The 24,437-nt window shown below is 46.9% G+C and overlaps 1 protein-coding gene across 5 annotated transcripts in view; it reads left to right on the forward strand.

The window, feature by feature from the left end:
* ZDHHC14 (zinc finger DHHC-type palmitoyltransferase 14) overlaps window positions 1-24,437 on the forward strand; it is a 310,422-nt gene that overhangs the window by 173,332 nt on the left and 112,653 nt on the right. For all 5 annotated transcript variants that reach the window (XM_063632845.1, XM_063632844.1, XM_063632837.1 and 2 more), the window contains exon 2: window positions 4,212-4,372. In XM_063632845.1, the coding sequence (XP_063488915.1) occupies window positions 4,212-4,372 (161 nt within the window). The remainder of the gene's footprint in view (window positions 1-4,211; window positions 4,373-24,437) is intronic.

Genomic DNA, 24,437 nt, shown 5'->3' on the forward strand with positions numbered 1-24,437 from the left:
TGGTTGCTGAGGGTATGGGTGACTTGACTCTCCTCCTCTTTCAGGTGTTACAGTAAAATTCACTAAATGGATTCTATTCATTCAGCTACTCAACAAATATTTATCAAACTTTGTTGCATTTTCCATCATGCGAGGCATCCTGCTAGGTGCTACAAAGGACACAAAGAGGAACAGGGGACACAATCTCACCCTCCAGGACTTTTAATCTAGTGAAGTGCGTGGAGCATGTCCACAAATAGCCACATGTCCAAGGAGAGGAGCAAAGAAAAACATGGTTTTTCTTTCAGAGAAAGAAGCAATCCCTTCTGCTTAGGGGGTGAGCCCAGAAACTCTACCGAGGCTTTTCAGGAAGGGGTATTGAGCTGGAACTGGAAAGTTGGGGAGCATCAACATGCTGAATGAGAGGTGTGGGTGTTCCAGACACGTGGGCTGGACAGGCAGCCCCAGCAGTGAGTGAAAGCCCATGCCTGCCTGAGACGCCCAAATGTTAGGTGTGGCCATTGCTGGGATTCAGGAAGCAGCAGTGAGAGAGAAGGAGAGAAGGTGACTGTGGGGGACTTGGACACCAGATAAGGAGCTCGAGCTTCATTTGGTAGGAATGGCGGAAGCATGGAAGGCTTTTGAGCAGAGACACATGTGATTGGAGCTGGCGGTGGTGGTTGGGAGAGATTGAAGGAGGGGATCGTGGTAGGCAGCGATGAGGTCACTGTTCTAGGCTGGGCGCGGTGGCTCATTCCTGTAATCCCAGCACTTTGGGAGGCTGAGGCAGGAGGATCACTTGAGCCCAGGAGTTTGAGACCAGCCTGGGCAACAAAGTCAGACCCTGTTTCTACAAAACACACAAAAAATTGGCCAGGCATGGTGGTGAGGGCCTGTAGTTCCAACCACTCAGGAGGCTGAGCTGGGAGAATCTCTTGAGCCCCAGGAGTTCAAAGCTGCAGTGAGCCGTGATCATACCACTGCTCTCCAGCCTGGGCAGCAGAGTGAGACCCTGTCTCAAGAAAGATAATAAATAAATAAGTAAACAAACAGAGATCACTGTTCCAGCTGTCCCCCAGAGAGAGAAAAGAGAGAGGGCTTCTGAGAGGAGGGACTGGAAGGCAAAACAGTGTGGAAGGAAGGCCCTGAGTGGGAGGAAGGCTGGCCATTTCTATTTAAGAAGAGGGAAGGAGGAAGACAAATGCAGGTGGGCCATGCACCTAGGTTCCCCCGGGGTGTCCAAAGCACTCACCAATGCGAGTCTAGGTAGAGCCGGTTTAACCATCTCATAGACCCAGAGCATGCAGTCGCCTTGTAACAGAGCTCTTCCTGTAGACTCTTTCCTGCCTCCCTCTCTACTCCACCTGCTTTCTTCTCTACCATGGAGGGGCCAGAAACTGCAGCTGGCAAGCTGGGGTAGTGGAGGGGGCTTAACTTCATATCAAGGTAGAAGTTACCATTATTCACTGGGATCATTACTCTTTCATTTACTTAAATGACACTGTTTGCCACTTAAAGCAACAAGGACTTCCTGTTACCTTCATATTATGATCAGGGAAGTCACTAGACCCACCTGAGATTTCCTGCGGGGACAGGAGCAGGAGCAGGTTCCCAGGGAAACACAGACAGATGCATTTTGGATCCATGCCCTGATTTGTCCAAGTGCAACAGCCCGCTACGCAGTGAGAGAACCCTGGCAGGCAGTAGGCCTCCCTGCGTCACCTGGACTTTGCCTTTTCCTCCTTTCCTGGGATGGCTCTGAATAAATCAGTGTGTGCTCAAGTGCAAATACCAATCTACAGTGTATTGTCTCTGCAGTGAGAATGTGGCAGGGGACATCCTGGTTAGGGGGTGGAAGTGATGAGAGGCTGCAGAGGCATCAGCTTGGGGAAGTGGGGTAGCTGTGGAAGATCCTAGCCCCGCGGAGAGTGCACTTGGGACAGGGAACGGTGGAGGGCAAGGCATGCTGGAACTTGCTCTAAGAGCAAGAGGCAGCCTTTGCAACTTTGAGCATTTGGACTTTGCGGTCCACCAAGCTGCCTCTCAGACCCAAAAAGGATAAAAGAAGCACACCAAAGCCTAAGATCTACTAAGTCACCCTCACAGGAGGGTTCTGGCCATTCATAAGTAGCCATCCTTGGAGAAGCTCCATAGCATTAAATCACAGCTGTCAATACCTGAAGTGGAACACTCTCTCCTAACCAGGTCTGTCTGGTTCACGTTGTCCAGCTGTGCCCTCGCTGAAGCTGGCTTTGCTGTGCCAACATCATCTTCAGATTCATTAATCTTGAAAAAGGGGGAAAACGTGGGCTTGTTTTACTCACTGCCATTGTTCAAACTATGTTGAATTGTGAATTTAAGTTTTTTTTGGAAAATTCTCTTCTACACAGTTGCTCTTTTCCCTAACCATTTTGTAACAAAAAATGCCCCCTAAAGTAGATTATTTTAGACTAAAATTATATGTATTCAGGGTTTATATATATAGCATATATGTATATATAATATATACATATAATATATATAGCATATATATACATATATATGTATATATAATATATACATATTTTATATATATATATATATATATATAAAATTTCATACCAGGGTAATTTCATGCCTTCAATGTAGACTGTGTTTCTTTTTTTAACATTTTATTTGGAAGTAATTTCAAACTTACAGAAAAGTAGCAAGAATAAGAGTAGTACAAAGAACATCCATTCACCCTTTACCCAGATTCACCTCTTGCTAATACTTGATCCCATTTGCTCGTTTAGACAATATCTTTTTGAGCTATTTGGGAGTAAGCTGCATTCATCGTGGCACTTTATTCCTACATACTTCTCTGTACATCTCCTCATGCCAGGAAACTTGCGTGGCCCACATTGTCAACATCAGCAATCGCTCCAGGAAGCTGTGTCTAGGTCTGCAGGTCTCTTGAAGGCTGGTGCACTAATGCTCTATCACTTGTCTCAGCAAAGGGGATCACGGCTTGTGGCTCTCAAGTCCCAGACTCGTGCCAGCATCCCTTTGCCATCCATCAGAGACCTGCACAGCAGTGGGGTGCTGGTTCCCAGGGCTTCCAAGACCAAGAGCTCTGTCTCCTTCCTAGTCTTGAGCAGAGCTGAGCTTCCCAATCCTTTCTTCTCCAGCTCCCCATCTCTGTTTTGTCTTGAGAACATGGAAGATAATCTTCTGATGAGGTGGGCAGTCTAGCATTGTTTTCCACGCTAGATGTCCTAATTCCACGATTCTGCGTCATGTTCCCCAATGCCCATGATGTTATTTAATGTGGCGACAGTGGACTGACTGTGGTCACTGCAGATCCCATCCTTCACTTAGGTCCAGGCATCTGACTGCATCAAGGGGCCATGATAAGAACTGCTTTGGCTCCAGAATACCTGGATCTGAGACCAAATGTCAGACACTGGTTCCTAGGCTGGCCTCGTGTAGAGTTTAGTCTGTCCCAATGGCACCTCTCCCTGACTCATCACAACCTCTGCTTCACGTCAGCATGTCAGACTGACAGCAGTGAAGAGGTTAAGAGTTGGGCCACGTTTGTCCGTTGGTAGCTCAGATGCCCTCTGGAAAAGCACAAGATGATTCTATTCCAGCTGCTGAAATCCCTTAAATTGTCTTCAGAAACTTGCCTGCAAGTCCATTTCCATAGCTCATTCACTTTGGAATAGATTACCTCCAAAACATGGAAAATTGGTTTCTTGCCCTTTGAAAGTGTGTGTACAGTCCTCAGCGTTTGGTGCTGGCTGAAAGTTCCTGAGTCGTTTGACCCAAGTGGGAAAGGCCGGCTCTCATGAAGATCATTCTAAATTGGTGTCTTCTTCTATTATGCAATCCCAGGGGTGGGCGGGGGGATCTCATAGACTCCTGAACCGTGTTTACAGCACAGAGGACACGTGTCTATTTATACAAGCTCTGTGCGTCTTAGACTGATTATACAAGCAGGACTATTTTCATGCTTCTGCCAGCATCTTCCTGTAAGAGCAGAGGGCTTGGGCTGTCGTGCTGGGGAGTTGGGGTTCAGTTGTCTGTAAGACAGAACTGCAGACCTCCCCAAACGTAAATCTTTCACGTAGATGAATTTTTAATGGAAATCAATTTCTCTCCTCCAAATAAGCTTTTGGTTTCTTAGAAGATAAAGGCTGCTTACTGTTGATTCCTAACGTTGTATTTCCTTTCTTTTCCCCTTCTCCCCGGCCTGTCCAACCTGTCGGCAGCTGTCCCTACCTGGCGGTGAAAATTACCCCTGCCATCCCTGCAGTCGCTGGCATCCTGTTCTTCTTTGTGATGGGGACCCTGCTCCGCACCAGCTTCAGCGACCCTGGAGTCCTCCCACGAGCCACGCCTGATGAAGCCGCCGATCTGGAAAGGCAAATAGGTAACACTGAAAGTCTGCCCATGGCCTCTAGTCACTTCCCGCCTGGGCCCAGCTACAGTGGGGAAGGCAGGCTGAGGGCTGTGCAGGAGGGGCTGAGCGCTGGGAAGGAAGGAGGCCAGAAGTCAGCATTCCTTAGCTCGCTGGATGGGCAGGATGAACTGAAGAAGAGGTGGGATGTAAGGCTGGAGGGACAGGTATCCTGGAGGCAGGACTGCTGGCCCACGTGAGCGAAGCATCAGTGTGAGCTCTGCTTCTGATGTTTCTTTGAAACCCAAGTGTTTGATTCCACTCTACTAAGCAGCCTCCACCCTGAAAGATCTATAGTTGTAGGTTGCTGCACTTATTCCCTTTTGCAATCCTTGGAGCATGACCAGTTTCCATGATATAAATCTAGGAAAGTTACATCGTAGGCAGCTTTCTTGTTTATCCAGCCCAGGATTGAGAATTTCCTTTATTTAGATATAATAAACATGTATCTGTGATATGTATTGAGATGAATAGCTTCATTTTTCCTTAGATAGTAAAACCTATACTAAAGTTATTACAACCCATTTTGAAGATATTAAAACAGATCCTAATCCCTTACACAACAAACTTTTACAGTTGTTTTTAATTAAAAAGAGAGCTCTTTCTTGCTCTGAAGTTTGTGATTGTGAATGTGTAGCTTTGCTGTGGTGCTTTGGTAAATTTCACAAGCATGGCAGAGGAGCTGTGATGACTCGGTGTGAACATAATGTTTAGGCCTGAAAAATCACTTGGCAGAGATAATTCTCTTCAAGGATTCCTCCTATTCTATGGACTTTCCTTTGCAGCCTCCATTAAAGCTGGAGGGAGCTCCCTGCCTACAGTGTAAGAAGATAGAGCTGTGGATCTTGCTAAAAAGTGCCTATTCTGGTCCTATCATTCCCCAAGTACTGAAGCACAGCTTTGTCCTTCTCTCCACATCTGCCTTCATCCTTCATCCCCGCTGCCTGGAAAGCAAGCAGTAAAATGGGAGTGTGTGGAGTGTGTGATGTCATCTGCTAGACTGCAGCTGTCTTGTGTCCTGAGGTAGGAAGGAGGGGGAGGGAGAAGCAGCAGTGGGCAGACAATCTCTTTCTTAGCACCTGCATCATGGGATTCCAAGACAGGGCATGCTAGTGGATAATTTTAAGGCTCACATTTCATAGCACTTTAATCATTTGTCAGGTCCATCCATGGCTATCACTGCATTTTTTTCCACATCTAAGCCACCTTGTAAGGAAAACTATTATTACACCCGTTTTACAAATGAGGAAACGAAGCCCCCAAGAGGGGCTTAAATGGGTGAAAGTGGCAGAACTGGAGCCTAGAACCCAGGTTTCCCAGTTTCCAGATTTCAGACCTTGTTCTTTCCAGCTCCTCACATCATTGGGGAGAGAGAGGGAAGTCAAACCTAGTTTCCTTCAAAACTGTGTGGTTTTTGCCCACAATACGTGAGCAGGTAACTTGAAAATCCTCTTCTCAGTGCAAGGGCCCAGCTCCCATACTGGGGGTGATGCAGTTTCCTGCAGTGATCCCCATCTCCAGGTTAGTGCAGGTGCATCTGCAAAATCAGCACGATTAGGAACAGGCTTTCTGCCTTTCTTACAAAGTGGATGAGGCAGGGCACGGTGGCTGATGCCTGTAATCCCAGCACTTTGGGAGGTCAAGGTGGGAGGATCACTTGAGGTCAGGAGTTTGAGACCAGCCTGGCCAACATGGTGAAACCCCATCTCTACTAAAAATAAAAAAAATTGGCCGGGTGTGGTGGTGCGAGCCTGTAGTCCCAGCTACTGGGGAGGCTGACGCAGGAGAATCACTTGAACCCAGGAGGCAGAGGGTTGCAGTGAGCCAAGATCGTGCCACTGCACTCCAGCCTGGGCAACAGAGCAAAACTCTGTGTCAAACAACAACAACAACAACAACAACCAAAAAAAAAAAAAAACAGTGAGATGCCACTTCACACCCTCTAGGATGTCACTAATCAAAAAGACTGACAATGACAAATGCTGGTGATGATGTGGAGAAACTGGAACCCTTGTACATTACTGGTGGGAATGTAAAATGGTACATCCACTTTGGAAAGCAGTTTCTCAAAATTCTCCAAAAGCTAAACACCATTGCTATATGACCCAGCAATTCCACTCCTAGATAGGTCCACACAAAGACTTGTATATGAATATTCATAGCTGCATGAAACCTAACAACCCAGATGTCCATCAGAGGATGAATTGATGATCTATATGTGGTATATCCATACAATTGGATTCCATGAAGCAATAAAAGGGAAGAAAAGTATTGATACAGGCTACAACATGGACATTAAAGACATTTGCTAAGGGAAAGAAGCCAGATACAAAAAACTATGTACTGTGTGATTCCATTTGTATAAAATGTCCAAGAAAGCACAAATCTTTACAGACAGAAAGGAGATTAGTGATTTCCTGGGGCTGGGAGGGTAGGAGTGCAGGTTAACTGCACATGACATGAGGGAGCTTGTTGGGATTATGAACATGGTCTAAAATTAGGTCGTGGTGATGGTTGCACAATGCAATAAATTCACTACAAGTCACTGAATTGCACTCTTTCTATGGTGACTGCTGTGGTACATAAATTATACCTCTATAAAGATGTAAAAAAAAGGAGGAGGAGGCCAGGCGCAGTGGCTCACGCCTATAATCCCAGCACTTTGGGAGGCCGAGACAGGCGGATCACGAGGTCAGGAGATCAAGATCATCCTGGCTAACACAGTGAAACCCCATCTCTACTAAAAATACAAAAAAAAAAATTAGCTGGGCGTGGTGGCACACGCTTGTAGTCCCAGCTACTCTGGAGGCTGAGGCAGGAGAATGGCATGAACCCGGGAGGCAGAGCTTGCAGCCGAGATCACGCCACTGCACACCAGCCTGGGCGACAGAGGAGACTCCCTCTAAAAAAAAAAAAAAAAAAAAAAAAAAACAAAAACAAAAAAAAACAGAGGAGGAGGGTGGGAAGGGAGAGAGGAAAAAGATGGGGTGGAAGAAGCAGAAGGAGAAGAGGAAGGAGAGGGCTTTGGAGGGCCTCAGACATGGGTTTGAATCCTGGCTCACCCTTTCTCTAGCTGCGTGACTTAGGCGAGCGGAGCAGTTTTCTAAACTCTATCCCTCTGTGTTCTTATCTGTGAAATAGGAGTAATGGCATGGATCTTTGAGGTGCTTGTCAGGATTAACAATTATAGGAAAAGTGCCTGGCGCATTGTAGATGTGTAGTAAAGGATCGTTTTTTGTTTTGTCTAATTCTTCTCTTTTCCCACTCAGTTTTCTCTCCACATTCTACAAATGTACATTCTGGTAAAAAGCTACCTGAAGTGTGACAGGAATAAATGGCAGAGCTGGTACAATGTCTTTGGGACTGCTGCCTGCCAGCTTGGCTGTACCTCCTCCAGGCTGAGGAAGGGGTGCAGGCACCTGCAAGCTGGGCTCGTTTCCATCACTGATCTAACTCTTCATAAGGAGTCCTCCCATATACTACTTGGCTTTGGAAGATAAGGTTGTTTCAATGAAATCTTAACACATTTAGGTTGTGCTATCTGGCTAAAGAAAGAAAAATGAACAATTAGATTTGGAAACTTTTTATTGTTAGGGTTATTCATTCTAATTATCCGTTGTAGATCTCTTCCTTATAGAAGCCCATAATGGCCCCTTGGAATCAGCCATCTGAGTAATTTATTGAAGATTTGCCAAGGATTTAAACAGCTTTCCCCTGTCTTCAAACTTCTGAGAGGAGTAGGTGGGGAGGAGGAGGGCTCTGGGCTTCAGAGTCTGTTTCAAGGCTCTTGAAATGCCTTACACTTCTTTCTTCTGAAAGAATGTTCCCAATGACTTAGGTTGCAGCTAAAAAGACATCAAAGAGTAGCAGCAGGGGGCCAGGGAAGCTGGGGTCACTGGAGGCTTGTTGGAAACTTCAGTTTCAGAAACTCAGTTTTTACAGTTCACCCAAGGATGATCTGATCCTAAGCAACTGATTTGGGGTTAGAAAAAAAAGACAAATACTGTACTAGAAATCACAGGATCAAAGTGTTCAATTTCTATTAGGGATAGACCTTTCCAGTGATCAAAATAGGGGAAAGTATTTCACATTCCACAGGTTTCATCTCTTCCCACCCGTTCCACAGTTCTGACCCGATGCTGAGACTAAGGAAGTCAATGCGGAGAGTGAGTGAGGAGCTGAAATGTGAGCTTTGGCTCCCAAAGCAAGGCTAGTGATTTAGGAAGCGCCTCCTCCAAGCCACAGTAACCCAGATACCATATACATGATGGACTTTGCTTGGTAAGGGTGGAACCAGATCAAAGGAAGCTGGTGGGCTTTTAAAAATTCACGTGCGTTGTGGCAGAATCTGAAGACTGATTACCTCCACTCTGTACGTGTTGCTGACGAGGTAGAATGCCACTTCCCCAGGCAGAGTGGATGCACCCATGTGTGCGTGCACGTGCGCGTATGTGCATGTTCCTTCTCTCATTCCTCCTCTACTCCCTCCCCCTCCTTCTCCCCTATCTTCGGTCATCATCCAATAAACTTTCTTGTAGTACGTAGAACCAATCACCTTACTAAGAGTAAAGCTTATCTTTTGTTATTTCCTAAATTAATCCTTGAAAGGGTCTCTCGAGGAGATTTCTAGAAAGCACAGCACAGAACTTCCTGACCCTGGGAAAGCCTGGACTTGTCAGGGACACAGTCCCACCCCATCCTAGACAGAGCATCTCCTGGGAAGACTTCCACAACCACAGGAAGTTTTGACCCACTGATTTGATTTGCTGGGCTTTTCCTGCATCAAAGATACCTTAATTCTGTGTTTAAGAGTAGAAACATTTTAATTGGAATTTTAACGACACTAATGGATTTTTGTTGGAGAAGATGCTTTCTGAGGAAAAAAACTATTGAAATTGAAAAGTCAATTTAAGACCATAATTTTCTCTGTCGCACAAGTTATTTCCAATTGTTTTCATTTACATTGTAATTTCACTAAAATTCTTTTTATTGGAGTCATTTCTTCTCTGCATACAATTTATAACTAAGGTTTTTCACTGGTCAGTATTATGAAAGCTGCCGTTATGAATTTTTTTATAGAACTATTATTTCTACTAAGAAAATGTTTTCTGTGATTTGATTTTTTACCATATGCAATTTTGGGGGTCTTTTTGTTTGGGTTTTTTTTAAGGCAGTATTAATTTCATTTTCTGTTGTCAATATTCACCATAAAATGGCTTTAAAATTTGATGGTTTCATTGATTTGGTTTCATTAATTTTTGCCTAATGAGTAGTCTGCTGGCTGTGATTGATCTGTGATTGAATCTTCATACACTGTGCAGTCGCTTTGTGTACTGTATACTAGCTGTCCATACTGTTGAATATACACCCCTCCCCCAAAAAAAACTGGCAGGGTCAACATAGCAGGCATTACAGGTGGCTAATTTGATTGCTTTTTGCCAGTTTTCTTTTCAGAAGGTGAGATTTTCTGACCATTTCCCCCAATTCGTATTTGCATCTTTTTACTCACCTCCAACATCACCACAATTCATGCTTTGTGTAGTTTTTATTTGCAGTGGCCCTTTCAGCCTCTCATGCACTCTGACTAGGCCGCGGAGCTCTGTGCAGAATGGATTGCACCTGCCAATGTGGGAGTCTTCGCTGCCTCTCCCATCCTCCCTCCCTGCTGCTTTCCTCCCTGTTCTTGTTTTTTTTGTTGTTTTTTGTTTGTTTGTTTTGAGACCGAGTTTTGCTCCTGTTGCCCAGGCTGGAGTGCAGTGGCGTGATCTCAGCTCACTGCAACCTCTGTCTCCTGGGTTCAAGTAATTCTCCTGCCTCAGCCTCCCGAGTAGCTGGGATTACAGGCATGCGCCACCATTCCCGGCTAATTTTGTATTTTTAGTAAAGACGGGGTTTCTCCGTGTTGGTCAGGCTGGTCTCGAACTCCCAACCTCCAGCCGTCTGCCTGCCTGGGCCTCCCAAAGTGCTGAGATTACAGGCGTGAGCCACTGCACCCGGCCTCTGGCCTGTTCTTGACGGTCACTGTGATGCCGCCTCAGTAGCCTTTGGGCTTTCTCCTCCACTACCAGCTTAAGCACTTACCTGTGCTCATGAAATGAAATATTCCCCGTGCTTTTCCCATGTGTCTGTGTGATGGGTCTGCTGGGCCCTGATGAACAGGCCGGACAGTGTTCATGGCTGTTGTTGATGAAGCGTCTCTCCCCATGTGGGATGTGGCCGCGGCATTTGCCCACCATCCGTATCCTGTTATACCTGTGAGGATGCCAGTGCTTGGGAGGAAAGGGGTTTGCCAGAGGTCACTTGGCCAGAGCTGGGAGTCCAACACCCGCCCATCTGATATCACAGCCTGTGCTCTTACCCACTGCACAGTCCTGCCCACCTCCTGCTGCCTGAGGAGCCAGGCCTGAGCAAGCCATGCCTGGCTCCTTGGAGCAGTGGCACTTCCCCTTCCCATGGACCACATCCTCTGTCCCCGGCGCAGCCCCGAGCTTCGAAACAGAAAGCCGTGCCCAGCATGCCACGGCTCGCGGGCTTGGTTCTCAAATCCTGGGCTCAAGTGGGTGGAGCAGGAAGAACTTCAGGGAATTTCCAGACAATCTAACTCCCCTCTTGGAGCTTCTTGAAGATTCAGGGGCCTTCTTCCAGTGGGACTCTTCGCTGATGTCTAGATGTTCCGTGATGTTTGAGGCAAGGGAGAGTGGGGGAGTCCCATCGTGTCTGACATACCTTCTGGAAGAGACAAAGGCTTCTAAAAAGGGACATCCTAGAAAAAAATGTAGCTTCCTTGTCTGGGGGAAGTGCTAGAACCATCTAGAGTGCACGGATGCCAGGAAGTGGGGCAGTGAGGCTCCTGCACAAGGTCAGGGTGGCAGCTCACGATGTCGAGATTCCGATGTCCCTTTAACAAGAAACCCCAGCCTGAGAGAGCTGGAAACCAGATGTCACAACTCAAAATTATGGTATTTGGGGAAATACCACAAGATTTTGAAGGGTCTGATTCTAAGGGAAGGAGGGGCCCAGAGATGTTTTTCCACAGGATTTGGAAGGATGTGTGGTTTTCATCCAGGACATTCAAGGAAGCATGTGTTATTTATTCTTCCTACGGAGATCCAAACTTATGGGAATATACCATGTGTTGGAATTGAAGCCATTATCTGACGCAAACATATTTCCTTGATTTTGAAGTTGGCGACATTACTTATGCACTGATTGGCGTGGGGACTTAGGAGGACAGCTCTAGAAAGCTGTCTTGTATCTCCTCTCTCCTGGTGGACGTCCTTCACAGAATTGTCTTCTTGGTCCTCTAGAGAGCTTTGTGGGTGGAAAGTGGCATTTTCCTCCTTACAGGAAGAGAAATTGAGAGAAGGGGGTTATTTAGCTTGATGAGATCACACTTTGGTGCTCAGCCTGCACTGAGCCTAGGAATGTGAATTCCTGAGTTCACGTAGGCATTCTAGAGAGACCACAGCGTCACATAGTCATTCTAGCTAGGGACCGCAGCATCACACAGACACTCTAGAGAGACGACAGGATCACAAGACATGCTAGAGAGACTACAGTGTCACACAGGCATTCTAGAGAGACCACAGTGCCACACAGACACACTAGAGAGACTGCAGCATCACACAGACACTCTAGAGAGACCACAGTGACACATACGCATTCTAGAGAGACCACAGTGTCACACAAGCATTCTAGAGAGACCACAGCATCACACAGACACTCTAGAGAGACTGCAGCATCACACAGACACTCTAGAGAGACCACAGCGTCACACACGCATTCTAGAGAGACTGCAGCATCACACAGACACTCTAGAGAGACCACAGCATCACACAGGCATTCTAGAGAGACCACAGCGTCACACAGACACTCTAGAGAGACCGCAGCATCACGCAGGCATTCTAGAGAGACCACAGCATCACAAAGACATTCTAGAGAGACCACAGCATCACACAGACACTCTAGAGAGACTGCAGCATCACACAGACACTCTAGAGAGACCACAGCATCCTACAGACACTTAGAGAGACCACAGTATCACACAGGCACTCTAGAGAGACCGCAGCATCACACAGGCATTCTAGAGAGACCACAGCATCACACAGACACTCTAGAGAGACCACAGCATCACGCAGGCATTCTAGAGAGACCACAGCATCACAGAGACACTCTAGAGAGACCGCAGCATCACACAGACACTCTAGAGAGACCACAGCATCCTACAGACACTTAGAGAGACCACAGTATCACACAGGCACTCTAGAGAGACTGCAGCATCACACAGACACTCTAGAGAGACCACAGTGTCACATAGGGATTCTAGCGACCGCAGTGTTTCCCCTCCTGAATGTCCCTCTTTGTGTAGTTTGTGTGCCTGTGTAAAGATGTGAAATCTCCTCTGTAGAATTAATGAACTCCTCCCTAAAGCCAGGATACCACTTCCTTTCAGGTAAGGGGGAGTCTATCTTTCTCTTACTGCACCAATGTCACTTTCTTTAGAGTTTGTGTTAAGCTGGTGCGATGATGGCGTACAGCTCTGCTAAAAAACAGAATGTACTGTGATTATAATCAGTTCTTATATACAGGGCCATGGAAGGGGAAGGATGATGACATAACCAGGGCGAGAAGGTCTCTCTGAGGGCAAGGAACACAGAGGCTGCAGTGTAGTGGGGGAGTAAAGGACCAAGTGGCATGAAGAGGATGTAAAACTTGGGACCACATGCATGGTTCAAGAATACACTCAAAGCATGGAGAGAGTGGTCTGGAGCATGTTAGTGAAAATTCCAGGCCCACCCCTACCCAGCCAAGGGCATCAAGACAGCTGATGATGTGTGGGTCTGTCCATCTCTCACAACAGCTTTCCGTGTCCCCTCCCTTCCTCCTGGGGTGCTGGCCCCTGCAGGGCTCTGAGTCATGGGACATTCCAGCTTAAAGGGACCTCAGCAGTCATGGAGTCCTGGACAACTCCTTTGGTTTACAGATGAGTAAACTGAGGCTCAGAGACAGGTGCAACTGCACCCACTGACAACACAGCCAATCAGTGACAGGCCTGGGACCCTGGCGTGGGGTCTGGTTCCAAGTCCAGGTACTATTTAGCCTTCCTTTGACTTTCTGGCTCCTGAAACTGAATCTTTAAATCCTTGCTACTCAAACTGAGGTCCGCGGAAGAGCAATGTCAGCATCACCTGGGAGTTATTAGCAATGCAGACTCTTGGGCCCTGACTCACCTGGTCAATCAGAATCTGCATTGCAACAAGACCACAGGTGAGTCCCTGAATGTGAGAAGCACAGCCCTGGGGCCTTTCCACGTCCCACCTGTGACCTTCCTCTACAGCACAGCCTCTGCTTCCTCTCCACTGCAACTCCCAGGACTGTGGTATTTTCAGGAGTTTTGCTAGCTACAAGTTCCTCTACTTTGAGCATTCTGTTTAATCACCTCCTTCCCTTCAGTGCCTATGAGATAAATGGCGTCTTATTCCTTATTATTACGTATTTAAAATAACCATATGAACTTACTCTATGACTTTGAGAAGTGTGTTGACTTCTTGGGGCCTTAATTTCAGTGTCTGTAAAATAGACCCACTGAGTGCAAAGAGCCATTCCAGCATTACCATTCCATGATTCTAGAAATAAATCCCTCTTTCTCCTTTGCTTGGTTGTGAAAATCTGGGAACCTAAATACTTTAGAACATTATTTCGACCGTTCCACTGCTTAAAGAGAAGAAATGACGTCTTCTGTTAATTTTAAAATGCGAAGCTCCGTGTACACCCATGTAAATTCAACAAGCAAACTGTAGGTGCTGCAAAATAAGATATTTCAATGACTCACTGGAATATTACTATCATTAGTACTGTAACTGGCGTATTTGGGAGGAGAAAGCAAGATGATGGAACAGTAGCTCTTTTGAGTGAGGGAGTGAGTCAGTCAGTCAATTGGGTTTTAGAAGGAAGCCAGAGATGAACCCCTTCATCCGGAGTCGACAGGGCAGGGCGGCCGGCACGTTGGGCACAGTATTCTCTGGAACAGCCCTCTGCAGTGGACGTGCTGGGCGTGAGGAGGAGGGGAGGCCAGAGGAGGTTTTCAGGAGAAAAATCCCCCTGGAAGATGCTAATCAGGGGAGTGGGCAGGCTTTTTGTGCTTGGGAAGTGGGAGGCATTTTTATTCCAAGGGTGGAGGTAGCATGAAAGGCAGCTCAGGAACAAAAGGGAACAAAGGACTCAATGAGGACGGAGGAAATGGACCAAGGCAAGGAGGCATGGCGGGACCTGGTTGGGAGGAGACCCACCGGGGAAGGCTGAGCAGGTGCAGCTGCGTGGAAAAGAGTCCCAGCCACGCTGAGCCCGAGAGGGGACTTAGAGAGCAGGGGCTGCGGCCTCAGAAGCCAGGCCTTCCCTGCAGAGCCTCTCAGGGACAGCTTGTTTCCTAGTGGCCTCAGGAGCCTTCCACACACTGCCTTATAATACACATCTGCAAGTTTTTGGTGGCTGGAGTTGCGACTGGGAATCTGATCTAACCTAGAGCCATCTGCCAAACTATACACTCAGAGTGTCCCTGATTACCCCTCACACCTCATTGTTAAAATTATTCAGGGCATTTGTTAAAACATGAAGGCAGACTTTATTCAGGGAGACCATGCAGGGTCATAGGGACCAGTGCAGTGGGGTTTGCAGTAGGGAAGATGCATTGGGCTCCGCTCCAAATACAGCAAGGAACAGTGGGAATTTACAGCCAAGGAGCAGAGTTGGGGGCAGTGGATGGAAGACTACTAAAAGGAAGCCTCAGGGGTGAGGGGGCTTTTGGCTAAACCAACCTAACCGGATTCCAGCCGAAGGCAGGCCAGGGTGGCCAGAGATTCTCTGGGGGATGGTGGGGGATGAGGAGCCCCATCAAGTAGTGAAGGGGATCAGAGATTGAGGGTGAGGGTTCTGGCTAACTCGACTCAGCAGGACTTTTGCTAAAATTGAGCATTGCAGAAACAGACACAGAAGCCCCCAAATCAGGGCCTCGCTGGGAAGCGCACTCAGAGATGCCTGACTAGAGTTTGGCAAGGGTGGGATCTTCCTTATTACGGATGCCTTCATGTCATCCACATGTTTGCACACTCTGTGAACATAGGACTTTGCTGAGGTGTCCTCTTCGGGGTCCACATGCAGGTCTGTGATATTACTGAGACTCTGCCATAATAATCACCCTCCGAACCCCTGTCATGATCAAACCAACTCACCCTTTGCCTTCCCGGCGACCTTTCTCACTTCTTTACTTTAGACTCGTATGCTGGGGGGGTGGGGGAGGGCGGGGGGAGATACAGCCTGCTCTGGGGGATCTGTATCTCCCTTCCCTCTGTGCCCTGGAAACCTACATGTAAGGATGGGAGATACATTAACTGTTTATTTTGTGTTTCTGGTAGATAAGTTCTGAGATTAAGAATCATTGCCTACAAACATGAGTCGATTGATGGCTACCATGTAGTTGAAAGTCTGACATGGGCAGCACTCAGAGGCTATCGGGTACTTAGAGAGAGGACATGGAAGACAGATGGGGGTGCCACCGGGAGGACAGTGGAGTTGTCCCATGAGGGCTATTCCTGCCACCGTGTTTGGTAAGGAAGAAATTCCCCACAATTTACCTTCCAAGGCTTTTAGAGAAAAAACTTGGCTGACATAGATGGACAGAAGTGAACACCGTTTATTCAGAAACTGTAGATAATGCTTTCTAGGAGAAAACACAAGTCCAAGTGGATGAATGCCATGTTACATACCACCACAATTTGGAGTGTACACTTTTTAAAAATCTCTTCATTTTCCTTTAAGGATGGAAACTCAAAGTCCAAGTGTCCTTGAGTGAATGGGGGAGTTGTTCTTTACATTCAGTAGAAATCAGCAGAATAGAAGTAGGCTAAAATCTTCTGCTGCCTTCACCAAACCCAAATATAATACCCTTGGTGGACAATGAGTGGCAGCTCCACTAGGAATGTAAGGCAGGCCGTGGGCGAGACGGCACGTGTTCCAGCACTGACATTTAAAAAGTAAAAAAGTACATTTTAAACAGTAAATTAATTTTAATGGTATATTTTACTTAAGCCAGAATATCCCAAATGTTATTTTGATGTGTATTTGGTGTAAAAAAAGTACTAATGGAAGATTTTACATTCTTTTGTCACACTTACAGTACATTTCAGTTCAGACTAGCCACACTTCCGGAGCTCTGTAGAATAAGCACACGGGACTAGGGGCTCCCACACTGGACCGCACAGATTTAGAGGACAAGGAATTGGACCTAAAGACTTAACTGAAATCTCTTGGATGTATCCATCTTATTTATTTTATTTTTGATCATTTGAAAGAATTCTAAGCTTTTTGAGCTAGCGAGTAAAATACATGGGCATTTGGGACGTGGCTGTCACTCTGTGATCACCACTGTGATGGTGGTGACACTCTGCAGAGAGAGATCTATCAAGAATCGCACAGGAATGCCTATGACTCTCATCAGCGTTGCCTCAGCTGTTGACTCCTTGGGCAGGGTCAGTTACAGGCTGAGTCCCCTGTGCTCTATATAAGTCCCCACCTGAGTTAGGGGTGCCTGCACCCCTGTGCGTCAATCCTGCCACCCGAAGTGGGAATGGGAGCTATGGTCTTCTCTCTCCTCTATTCAGTTCTCATGTTTTCAGGAGAGACCTTTGACAGACCGGGTGATGGTTGCCCAGGGTTCTCTTCCAGGGCGCCTCTCTTTTCCAGATGTCCCTTAAGGACTCAACATAGATTTTACATCATTTGGATGCACCTTCCTCATGCCACTTCCATTCTAGAAAAGAAAAGCGTGTTTCTCTTAGATGCAGATGATGAGGTTTTCGTATCATATATAATATTAATTTTGTGAATGCCAACAAAAAGTTCATGTTCCTAGAAAGGAACACAGACACGGAGCTGGTCCCAAATGGTTTGTCTGCGTAATCATGGCTGATGAGGCTGCCTGACCCACCAGGCCCTCCTTGCAGCAGGACGTCTGTCCTGTAGCTGAACAAACTTTTGGTTGGTGACTACAAAGAGAATTCCTCATTTTTTCTCTCAAGGAACACAGACTTTTCAAACCTTTATGTGGCTATTTTTTATCGTAGGATACCCCAGACATGTAATGAAAAATGTTCCTGGATAGCTGTTTACTTAGAAAATTAATTATTATCAGTTAATCCATCTTAGGCATGGTATTGTCTTAGGTGCTATAGAAGAATCAAAAGAATGCCAGCTGGAGGGCTAGCACGCTCAATGCAACCCCTGACAGCTTCTTTTTTTTAAACAGAGGAGCATCAACAAGGATAGATTATTGCAATGCAGGGTTTACAGCCCCTGCCCTGTTGCCAGATAATTCCTTGTTGTGGGCCCCCCATCCCCACCCCTGTGCATTGCAGGGTATTTAGCAGCATCCCCGCCTTCTACCCACTAGAATTGTGACAAAAAAATTATCTCCCGACATTGCCAAATGTCCACTCGGGCACAAAGTCACCCCTGGTAGAGAACCACTGCTGTAATGTGAACTAAATTTGTGAGGGCTGAAGGGACCGTCTGCCTAGGAGAGGATCGGGAGGGATTAATCACGGGAGGCCTCTGGAGGAGAGAGATGCATGCTGGATTCACAAGACACGCAGGCCATGCATGGCTGGAGGAGGCGGTACTGGGATGCAGGGCAGCAGAGACCGAGAGGAGGGAGGCATTATTTCACAGACTAGCGACTGAACAGGAAAATATGGGGACCCCAGCTAGATGTCTTCGGCTGCCAAGTGTGGTGTACGCGGAGTAATTAGTGGGTTTGGTTCGTGTTGTGCTGGGTCATAGCTGCATAAGGCAGGCGTCAGCAGGCAGGAAAGCAGAGCCAGCAGAGAGGACGGGGGTGGAGGGTGGAGGGTGGGAAGGGGGGATGGCCAGAGCCCTGCAGTGCCCGCTGTCCCCAGGCCCCATGTGTATGTGTTCCATATGCCCATCAGTCCTCTCAGCAGCCCTCTGAGCCAGAGGCTACTGTGATTCCCACTTTACAGCTGGAGAAACTGAGGCACACAAAGGAAGAGTAACTCCCAAAGCCTCTCAACCAGTAATCAGCAGAGCACAGCTCAAAGGCCTGCCTGGCCGCTGAGCTCACGCCCTCACTGTGCTGTTCAATAGGGGTTAAGGCAGTGCCAGGGGATGGAGCTCCCATCGCCAGCAGGCGGAACGGGTCTGGAATCCAGGCAGCCAAACAAGGTTTGAAAGGAATAAAAATGTCTACCCTAATTGACAGCGCAGTCAGGAGCGCGTACGGAGTGAGACTGAGCAGGAAGGCCAGAGATGGAGTCCAGGGAGACAGCTCAGCACCGAGGCCCCAGGGCTGGAACAGGGGGGACATGAGGCTGGTGTTGAAGCAAAGGCTGGAGCAGAGTGACAGGTGGGGACAGAAAGGGGGTGTGATGGCTGCCACGCCACCAGCTGAGGGACAGGCCCGGGTGGGTCCCAGGCAGACTGAAGAGTGCTGACTGGTGGAGAAGCCAGTGAGAGGTGGGGCTGATGAGGAGGAAGAGTTGCGGGCACTGAGGGGCTCGGGTTAGAGATGAGGCCAGGCCTGTATCAGGGAACTGGAGCGCAGAGGGATCCCTCCAAGAGACACTGAGGGAGGACTCAGTCCTCTTTCTCCATGAGGGAAAGGCCAAGAGCCTGGACCAGACCATGCCACTCCGGGCTGTGTCCTGGACAGGCCGCTCAGCCCTCCAGCTGCAGAGTCACCTTTTCTGACAAGGACAAAATAGCACCACCTGAATTACCGGGCTGCTGGAAGAGTGAAATGAAATATTGCACCTGCGGGCCTAGCACAGCGTCTCACACACTGTAGCAGCAGAGGAGGATTTGCTAGTGGTGACTAGGTCAGGGCAGAGTGGGAAATTGCAGCCAAACTAAACAGAGGCGGCAGGGCCAGCACCATGGGTGGGCAGAGGACCTGTGCCAGGCTGGTGGCTCTGGGAGGGCTCTGCCAGGCGTCAGGATGGGTAGGGGTGCCTGTTCTGATAGAAGGGAAAAGAAACTTGACCTTTGCCATGTTAGGATTTTAGTCTCCAATGGCTCATCCTACAATACAAATGGATTTTATAGACATGGACAGAAAGTGCACAGTTGATTTTCACATTCGGCAGAGGTGAGTGGTTGGTTAGATGTGTCCAGCATGCATTAGATGGAAGAATGAGATGAAAACAAAATGTTATTTTAGGGGCAAGACTGGTTGTCCTTATTTGCAAATTTAGCTCTGAGAATAACTTCAAGACAAGGAAGGGGTTTGTGGTCCACCTCTTGTCAGCTGGGTCCATTGCTATCTGCAGACTTCCTTGTTTCATTTCTGTACCACTGAGAGGAGTGTAAGCAATAGATGGCTCTCAGCTCAGTGCTCCCAAGCAAATAGACTAGCAAAGGAATGGCGGCCACTGCCCCGTGTGAGGCCCATGCTGTGCAATCTGGGCAGAGTACTGGGGACTGCCCTCACTTCCATCACCCTTATTGGGATAAATAGTGAATTTCCCCTGATTTCCAATGAATGATTTTGATTGGCCAAGCCAGTGCTGTCCAGTAGTCTCTAATGTGAGCCACACATGGTGAATTTTCCAGCAGCCCCTGTATAATCGTAAAAAGAAGCAGGTGAAGTTCACTTTAATAGTATGTTTTATTTAGCCCAGTTATTGGAAGTATGATCATTTGAAAAGTAATCAATATTTAAAGATGTTTAAAGTATTGAGATACGTTACATTCTCTTTTTTTGTACTAAATCTTTGAAATCTAGCCACATTGTGTGTGCCCAAGAGCCCCCTGCAGACAGTGGCCAGCACCTTGGACAGCATAGATCTAAACTCCTCAACCGACATGCTGCCATTCCCAGAAAAGGCTGATAATAACTCTGAGCCGGGTGACATTCATGTCCCCCGATCCCCTTTTGACAGATGCCTGGTATTCTGATGGTTCATTTCTGACCTGGCTAGTCTGCTTTACACAGGGAAACTGTTCAAGAGCCATGGACCACCCAGAGCGCCCACAGGTAGGCCGTTTGGTGACAAGAGTAGCCAACCGAGAGGGCGGACACCCAGCTGTTACCAAGTCTAGAGGAGAACAAAACTAATGACTCTGGTGCAAACATGGAATACAATTTTGTGGAGAGGAGGAATTTCTAATATAAGAAAAGCAATGGCCCATCAATAAAGAAAGATTAGATTCAGGCGAAAGCAATGAAAGGCTCAGAATTGTGTTTTTGGTTTTATGTCTTCTGTTTGGGATCCTCATTTCAGGCCTTTATGATTCTGTTTTTCCACTTGACAGCACACAGGGTGGTTGTAGGGAGTCATTACTAAAACAAAAATGATTGGGATGGCATTTTGCAAAAATCACCAAGTGAACTTTGGTGGTTAAAAAAAAAAAGCAAACAAACAAACAATAAAACAAAGTTCAAGTAATGTAGATCAGAGATTCCTCTTACCTGCTGTAGGAACTTGCTAGGGGAGAAGCATCTGGAAGCAGGACCTGCAGGCACGGCTGCTCAGACCCCAATCTCGGAGGGCGGATTTTTCCCCCAGCTCTCCAATACAAATGAAAGTGAGCACTTTGAGTCTAATCACATTTCCCAACTCTTACAGCTCAAAACACACAAACAGTGAGCTTTTTCAGGCTTACCATGAAGCTCCGCCAAGATAAAAGCAGCTAACAACCACTCTTCCATGATGATAAATGGTTGTTGGTTTTCTTTAATCAATATTTTAATAACTATTTGCACACTTTGGCAATTATGGTTACAGAGAGACTGATGGTGATTACAGAAGCAGATTGCAAAGGTGATTCACGAGGATGTGGTGGTTGGCCATCTCTGTGGGACGAGTGGGCTTCAGCCGGGAACCTGCTGCCCCACAGGCTTCTGAAGCAGGTGTACTGTAGCTGTTGCATGGGCAGCTGATGTGGCAACAGTCGGCCCTGCTTCCTGGCTGCCATGCTCTTCTCCAGGACAGCTTTTCTCCCCAGCAAGTGCAGCAAAAATTCACTCCACAATCAGTCACTTGCCTCTTTCTGTGGGCATGACTTTAGAGCCATTGGCTTTAGAGCTGAGTTGGCCACCATCCTGTGGCTGCATGAGTGGAAAGAATCCGCTCAAGCTGGAACTGCCCTCACGTCTCCCAAGGAGAGCCCAGCCACCCCGCCATCTTGAAGGGCATCTTCCTGGAATAACAGCGTGCTCATGTTTCCTGGCACTTCTTCTCATTCTCAGTTAAAGACATACTCCATTCATTGTTTTCACTGTTTTGTTTTTCCCCACTTCAAGCTCCAGGTTGTCATGAATACTATTTTGGAGTTGGACCAGTTATAAATGTTTTGTCCAGAAAAGAGTCTGGAAGGAAAGCTCTGAAATATCTGGATTTGCAGAGAGAGAGAATTAGGAGCTGTCTTTCTACATTGTATCAAGTTTTAGAAATAAACATGAAGAACCAAAATAATAAAATGATGGAAGAAATTCAATGTGAAAGAAGTTGAAATAGGCCCCCATTGACAGGGCTGCAGGGAGCAAAATAGAAACCTTAGCTGAAAATAAATATGAAGATGTTCATGATAGAGTTATTTATAATAGTGTAAAGGAAATAGAAGCAGTTTCTATGCATACCAGTAGGGAAATGGAGACATGAATTAAACTATACCTCTATGATGACTATTTCTTAAAACGTCTTAAAATATTGATTTCGGCCAGGCGCGATGGCTCACGCCTCTAATCCCAGCACTTTGGGAGGCTGAGGCGGGTGGATCATGAGGTCAGGAAATCGAGACCATCCTGGCTAACACGGTGAAACCCTGTCTCTACTAAAAATACAAAAAATTAGCCGGGCGTGATGGTGGGTGCCTATAGTCCCAGCTACTCGGGAGGCTGAGGCAGAAGAATGGCGTGAACCCAGGAGGCAGAGGTTGCAGTGAGCCAAGATCGCACCACTGCACTCCAGCCTGGGTGACAGAGCGAGACTCCAACTCAAAAAAAAAAAAAAAAAAAAAAAAAATATATATATATATATATATATATATATATATTTCAAAAATATCTAATGGCTTATAAAAGTTATCCTTATACAATTTCAATGAAAATATACAAAATACAAAATTGAATGTACATTGGGATGTTAATATATATAGAAACCTAGACTGGAAGGAAATATAAACAAGTTTTTTTGTGATTGGACTGGCAAGTAATTATAATTTTTTTCTCTGTATGTTTCTGATATTCCCTATGATAAGCATGTGTTACCTTTATAATTAGAAGAAAAAAATCAGTAAATGTCATTACATAAACTCTAGCATTAATAGATATGCATTCAACAAACATTTATTAAGCAGTACCTCTTACTCATTGCCTTGGCCTTGGCAAAACACAAATTCTCTCTAAGGGCTTTGTTTTCTCATCTGGATAATGGGATCCCATGGCCTCGCCTGACTCACAGAAGCATTATGAGGAACGGATGCATTAACCTGAAGAAGCTGTGAAAACAGCAAATTGCTTATCCAAGCACGACATTATGAGGCATGGCGTGTCTAATCACGAGCCCACTAGAACATGAGAAATAAGAAATTGAACAAGACTGTAATGAGTTGTTTGGAATGGAAGCCCGTAAGAAACTAAAACCAAAAGATAGCATTTAAATGCAGATTGCGGAAGGACATTTGGGGGAGCCCAGGTCCTCAGAGCATAGGGGTGTTAGCTGCCCTGTGCAAGGGCGGTCCTTTATTCGAAATTGCCTCAGAGCGCATTGCTGAGTGTGGCTTCTTGCAACTACCCCTGAGAAGGACATTCACTCTGCTTCATTGAAAACAATCTATCCCGTGTGTGGGAGAAGCTATGCCTTGCTGGGGTCAGGGCCAGGGACAAAGCTCAGAGGCCGTGCTGAGTTTTCATCAAACACCTGCTGAGCAGCTGGCATGTGCCAGGGCATGGTCTAGGCTGAAGGCTGCCATCCTAGTGCAGAATAGAATCCCGTGGAGGTCGGAAATGTTTACCTGCTTGCTTTTATTTCTTACCTTGTGTACTATTTTCAATAATAAAATGTGTACATATACAAGTGAGCACCTTCCCCTGGAAATTCTGACTCAGCAGGTAGAGTGTCCGGCAGGCGCGCATGTGAGACCTGCTGTCCCAGCGCTCAGATAAACATGGGGGACAAACATAACAAAGCAGCCACCCTCAGTTTATAATTAGGAAACAGAAACTATACACACACACACACCTGGCACAGAGCAGGTGCTCTCACCCAGACCTCTTGAATTGTTGAGTTGAATTTATTTATTCATTTGAGATGGAGTTTCACTCTCGTCACCCAGCCTGGAGTGCAGTGACGTGATCATGGCTCACTTTAACCTCCACCTCCTGGTTTCAAGTGATTCTGCCTCCACCTCCCAAGTAGCTGGGGTTACAGGTGTGCACCACCACACCCAGCTATTTTTTGTATTTTTTGTAGAGATGGGGTTTTCACCATGTTGGCCTCCCAAAGTGCTAGGATTACAGGTGTGAGCCACCGTGCTGGGCCCTGAATTTAAAAATTAAACGCAGAATACATAGATGTTCTCCGAGGGTTAGATACTTTTTTCTCTTAGTATCTGAGGTTTTTGTGGGTTCAGTGAGAAACCTGGGTGTTTACAACATATAAACAAAATGATTTCAGTTCCTCAACTCACACAGCTTTTCACAGGGAAGGGGCAGAAGACGCAGCTTGAAGGTATCCAGAAAACATGTGTGGGGCAGTCAGACGGAGCGGCTGCAGCTTGGGGGCGTAGGGGCTGTGGGGACCTGCAGTAGCATGGTTGGCAACCATGAGAAGAGAGGGGGAGGGCCTACGAGTCAGTCCATCCACAACCACGACACCCACAGCCCTGGGCAGTGAGGGGCAGAAGCGGGGACCAGGGATGCCTGACTGGGGTTTAGCCGGAAGAACAGCTGGCGCAGCCTCAGAGAAGGCGCTGCAGAAGCTCCCAGGGTGGACACTGGGACTCCTGGGCCAGAAGCTCTGCGAGG

Source organism: Symphalangus syndactylus, chromosome 2 (genome assembly GCF_028878055.3).
Source record: "Symphalangus syndactylus isolate Jambi chromosome 2, NHGRI_mSymSyn1-v2.1_pri, whole genome shotgun sequence".
NCBI lineage: Eukaryota > Metazoa > Chordata > Mammalia > Primates > Hylobatidae > Symphalangus > Symphalangus syndactylus.